This window comes from Malus sylvestris, chromosome 17, assembly GCF_916048215.2.
Source record: "Malus sylvestris chromosome 17, drMalSylv7.2, whole genome shotgun sequence".
Taxonomy (NCBI): Eukaryota; Viridiplantae; Streptophyta; class Magnoliopsida; order Rosales; family Rosaceae; genus Malus; species Malus sylvestris.
In genome coordinates, this window is record NC_062276.1 from 20,758,278 (window position 1) to 20,763,366 (window position 5,089).

General features: G+C 37.4%; 1 protein-coding gene across 1 annotated transcript; it reads left to right on the top strand.

Annotated features, from left to right (window-relative positions):
* Positions 1 to 462: 462 nt before the first annotated feature.
* On the top strand, positions 463 to 4,826 carry LOC126611361 (mitochondrial-processing peptidase subunit alpha-like). The gene is made up of 13 exons (XM_050279592.1): positions 463 to 630; positions 1,194 to 1,427; positions 1,534 to 1,830; positions 2,199 to 2,366; positions 2,571 to 2,738; positions 2,879 to 2,959; positions 3,102 to 3,168; positions 3,282 to 3,379; positions 3,804 to 3,876; positions 3,966 to 4,036; positions 4,180 to 4,229; positions 4,324 to 4,436; positions 4,527 to 4,826. The coding sequence occupies exons 1-13, from the start codon at positions 595 to 597 to the stop codon at positions 4,577 to 4,579; spliced, it is 1,509 nt and encodes a 502-aa protein (XP_050135549.1). The 5' UTR covers positions 463 to 594; the 3' UTR covers positions 4,580 to 4,826.
* Positions 4,827 to 5,089: the final 263 nt, after the last annotated feature.

Consider the following 5,089-nt stretch of genomic DNA (forward strand, 5'->3'; position numbering starts at 1 on the left):
TTGGTTGTTAATAAGCGCAATGAAAATGATATATATTTCTATTCCTTATTCGTAAACGTTCTCTTTATGTATATTGTTAAGGGTGGTGCTATTTACACACTCATTTTTACCTTATGTACACTCTTTGTTAATTTTTGTTTTTTGATTTTTTAGAATTCATTCGATCTGATGGTCGAAAATTAAAATAAATCTTTGACAGATACGAAAAATATGTGTGAATAGCACCATCCTGATTAATTCATACCCGGACTTGATCAAAATCAATTGTACATCACAAAAGTTGGAAGGATCTATAATGGCCTAACTCAAAAGAGAGTTGACCCAAAATAAACCCGCACAACAAGGCTTTGGTATAACATACTCTCATGTCACAAAATCCTTCTTCTTGGAACTTCACCGGCCCAGTAAATGAAGCCCAACACTAAATGTATCCAAGTTCATATCTCCGAAACTGCAATTCTTTTATTTCAACAGCCACTCTCTCTCTCTCTCTAGTTCTCCCAGAAAAAGCTCAAACCTTTAAAGAGGAACAGAGGCTGCAAAAGTCCCCAATCGGTTTTCTAGGGCTGCAATCAATCTTGAGCTTCCATCGCCATGTACAAAGCAGCCTCCCGACTCAGGTCCCTCAAGGTCAGTCCCAATCTCTCTCCTACCAAACCCTAATTTTCTGCTCCGTTTCCTATGCATTGTAAACCGAATGGAATTCATGTTGTGAGATCTGCGTTTATCCTTTCTGGGTTTTCATTTTCTGGATTTTTTGACGATTGTTTGACCAATTTTGGGTATTGTTTTATTGATTGATGCGGATGTATAGCATTTTAATCTGATTAGATTTCATTTGTAGAGGCGAGTGAGGATTTTTATTTTTAATTGGAGAAATAAATTGGAAATTAGTTTATGGTCTTCGTAAATTATGTGTAGTTTTCCTAATTAAATGAGAAATCTAATTCCAATCGATATACTTATCTATTTATTTGAGAAAATTTAAAGGGATTGGAGTTTCTATTATTTGGTTTGTGTTAGGCATAGATGATATTGTGTATCTGTAACATGATTGATGAATATCTTAGAATTAGTGTTTCTGATTGAAATTTGTGAGGAGCAATTTAGGATAGTTGCTGGATGCGAAATGTCATTGTTCTTGATTTTTTACATGTCATTGACTGTTCCGTGATGTGAATATGTTTGAGTAGGGCCGTGGAACTTTGGGGGCCACCCGGTTTGCAACAAGTGCAGCTGTATCGAAGCCTTCATCTGGGGGTCTCTTTAGCTGGCTGACGGGGGAGAGCTCAAGTGCCCTTCCTCCTTTGGAAACCCAACTCCCAGGTGTTAACCTTCCTCCTCCAGTACCTGATTATGTTGAACCAAGCAAGACCCAGATTACAACTCTTTCTAATGGTGTCAAAATAGCTTCAGAAACTTCAACGGTATGTAATACAATGTGGCTAAACTATTCTTTTCTTGTACAGCTTTCTCATTTTACCATTCAATCTTGTCGGTTAATTTTTGGCTCTTTTTATGTTGAGTATTCAGAGTCCTGCAGCGTCCATTGGAATATATGTGGATTCTGGTTCCATATATGAGACACCAGTATCCAGTGGTGCCTCACACTTGCTAGAACGATTGGCTTTTAAGAGTACAACCAACCGGAGCCACTTACGCATTGTGAGAGAAGTGGAAGCAATCGGTGGTCACATAGGAGCCAGTGCCTCTAGGGAGCAAATGGGATATACTTTTGATGCTATCAAGACCTATGTTCCCCAGATGGTGGAACTACTTGTTGACTCTTTGAGGAACCCTGCCTTCTTGGAATGGGAAGTCAATGAAGAGGTAAAATTTCTAGTCCTTAAATATTCTGTCAAAGTTATTAGACATCCTTTTTGGGATTCATTGGACAAATTCTGTTGCATTTATATACCATTTATAGTTAGTTATAGTATTTATAAGATCGGAGGAGTTGGGGTGGTAGAAGGTTGTCTTGTGTTTAATTTTGTATTTCCGATTTGTAGAAATAAAAAAATAAAAAAAACAGCAGAACTTTTTGACATATTCCTCTACTGAGAATTAGTTTGGGCACTTGAAGGAGAGAAGTTTGATTGAATTAGGGAGGATTCACAGAGGAAAAGTCTTGGCGATTTGTTGTCAATTTCGTTAGTTGTTCAGTCGTTCTTATTTCAGTACACTTGATTTTTATACAGCTCAATAAGGTTCAGGCAGAGATTGGAGAACTTTCTAAGAATCCGCAGGGCCTACTCTTGGAGGCGATTCATTCTGCTGGTTATTCTGGTGCATTGGCTAATCCTCTATTGGCTTCTGAATCATCACTAAACAGATTGAATGGCAGCATCTTGGAGCAGTTCATTGCTGTAAGATTTTAAACCTATTAATACTGTGTACTCTTGCGAACTAACCCTTACCTAAAATTCAATACTGCATGCAGTGCAGTTCTTATTTATTCAAATAACTTGGTTTTCTTGTTTACTTTTCTTTTTAACATTGTTCTATCCTTATTTCCTATTAATGTCTGATCTGGTGTGGCTACTGACTGGTTGCTGACGTGGGAATCTCAGGAAAATTATACTGCTCCTCGTATAGTTCTTGCAGCATCTGGGGTTGATCATCAGGAGATTGTATCCATTGCAGAACCACTTCTCTCTGACCTACCAAGTGTGCCTCGCTTCGAGGAGCCACTATCCAAATATGTTGGAGGAGAGTTCCGTTGTCAAGCTGATACACCGGTTCGTATTTCTGTCCATTCAAGTGTTGTTTCTCCTTTCCTTCATACTTTCCTCATTGTCTGATACACAAATGTAGGAAATTGTCACATAAATTATTTAGTTTTGTTGCTAACATGCTATCTGCGATACTCATCATCTAGGAAACACACGTAGCTCTTGCATTTGAGGTTCCCGGTGGCTGGCGGCAAGAGAAGCAAGCCGTCCTTTTGACAGTTCTCCAGGTTCCACATTTACTCTTGGAATGTTTAACATATTTTACAGATATTTGTAGAATCATCTGGTTATTACTTATTGATACGTCATCATAATGAAGACTCAAATGTCATGTATAGATGGTTGACGATAACAATTATGTATTTGCAGTTGTTGATGGGAGGTGGTGGCTCTTTCTCTGCTGGGGGCCCTGGAAAGGGGATGCACTCAAGGCTATGTAAGTTTTATCTAGGCTTCTAGTTTGTAGCTAATTAACTAGAGTGCTTGACTATTATTCTTGTTTGGTTGGACATTTTTTATATAACAATCATTATGTTTGTTTGACAACAGATCTCCGCGTCTTGAATCAGTATCCACAGATCCAATCCTTTTCTGCATTCAACAGCATATTCAATGATTCTGGGTTGTTTGGTATTTGTGCTAGCACTGTAAGGCTCAACCTTGAGTTTTCTATTATTGTAGTTAATGTTGATTTCTGGGGTAGTGTCTGTGCATGTGGGTGTGTATGACTAGGACAGAAGATAGATTTATCGATATGGCATCTACCTGCTTTCACATTATAAATTGAAGTCTGGCAATTGATATTTTCTGTTGGAACAACCCATGCTGTTTGTCAAGTGCATTTACCATGAGTTTATAATTTCAATTTTGGCAATTGGAACTAATTTCATTAAGCTAGTTTTATGAAGATGGTTTTTCTCTGTTGAACAACACGTATCAGGATGGTTTTGTGTCTGCCTTTTATCAAATAATATGAATCGCCAATTGGCTTGATCATGTTGTTTGGTAAATAATTAATGCATGAATCTTATATATGAAAATGATTTCTTTTGTTGCTATTTTTGAATGTAGGGCTCTGAATTTGCATCGAAAGCAGTTGATATAGCAGCACAGGAATTACTTACAATTGCAACACCTGGACAAGGTTTGCTCTTTGTATTTCTCATTTTTGTCTTGTTTCTGAATGAACGATTTCTGATTTATGTTTCTCATTACTGCCTTTCTTGTTTGCAGTTACGGATGTACAGCTCAAACGTGCCAAGGAGTCGACAAAGGCTGCAGTTTTAATGAATCTAGAATCTAGAGTATGCCCTCTCTCTCTCACACACATGATTATGCTGCAGTGGTTTTCTGATGCACTAGTTTGTTCGTAATTTAAGATTTTTGTTGTTGAGGTTCGGTCATTCTTAATGGGTTTTCAATTTCATTTTCCTTTTCCATTTTGCAGATGATTGCATCTGAGGATATAGGAAGGCAGGTTTTGACATACGGAGAGAGGTAATTCAATAACTGTTCTGTTTTTTCTATTTGGTAAGCTTTTGCAGTATTTGTTGTGACTTGCTAAAACATACATTACTATTTACCGTTGCAGGAAACCTGTGGAGCACTTCTTGAAGACAGTGGAAGGAGTGACGTTGAAAGACATTACTACAATCGCGCAGAAGATTATCTCTTCACCTCTAACACTGGCAACATATGGCAATGGTAATTTCCACTTAGACACTGATCTCGTCGTTGCTGTTACTGGCATTGATTCAAGGGTGAGGAAATTAACCCCTCGTGTTTTTGTGGCAGTTGTACATGTACCGGGTTACGACTCAATTAGCAGCAGGTTCCATGCAAAATGAGAGGGTGCCTCTGCTGCCTGTTGGCTGTAATTTTTTGAATCGCGTGGCTACTCACGGCTTCCAAGCTATTCGCCTTTGTTGGCATTTGTCGAAATAAAATTTTGAAAGGTTAATTTGATCCAAATTACTTTCATGTATGATCAGGATTCGTTTTGGCAATATTATTTCTTTCCTCTCTCTGCGGGAGAGAGAAACCCTTGTTTTTTGTATGTTAATATTTGTTAAAATTAAGAAACACTTAGTATTACGGTCTAGTATTCATTTTCACTTGTAAATGAGAGGTTTTAGGTTTGATTTTCGCTAAAGATGAATTTGAATCACATTATTGCTATCCCATAGTGAGATTAAACTCATCCCTCTAATAGTTAAAATTCTTTTTCTAACCTATTTTGGGTGTAAGTTTATAAGGAAATTGTAATAATGGTTCATCAACTAAAAATTCATTATTATTGGTCATTCAACTCATCAAGCTGTGTAGTTATGGTTATTTTCATCAACCTTGTCAAAATT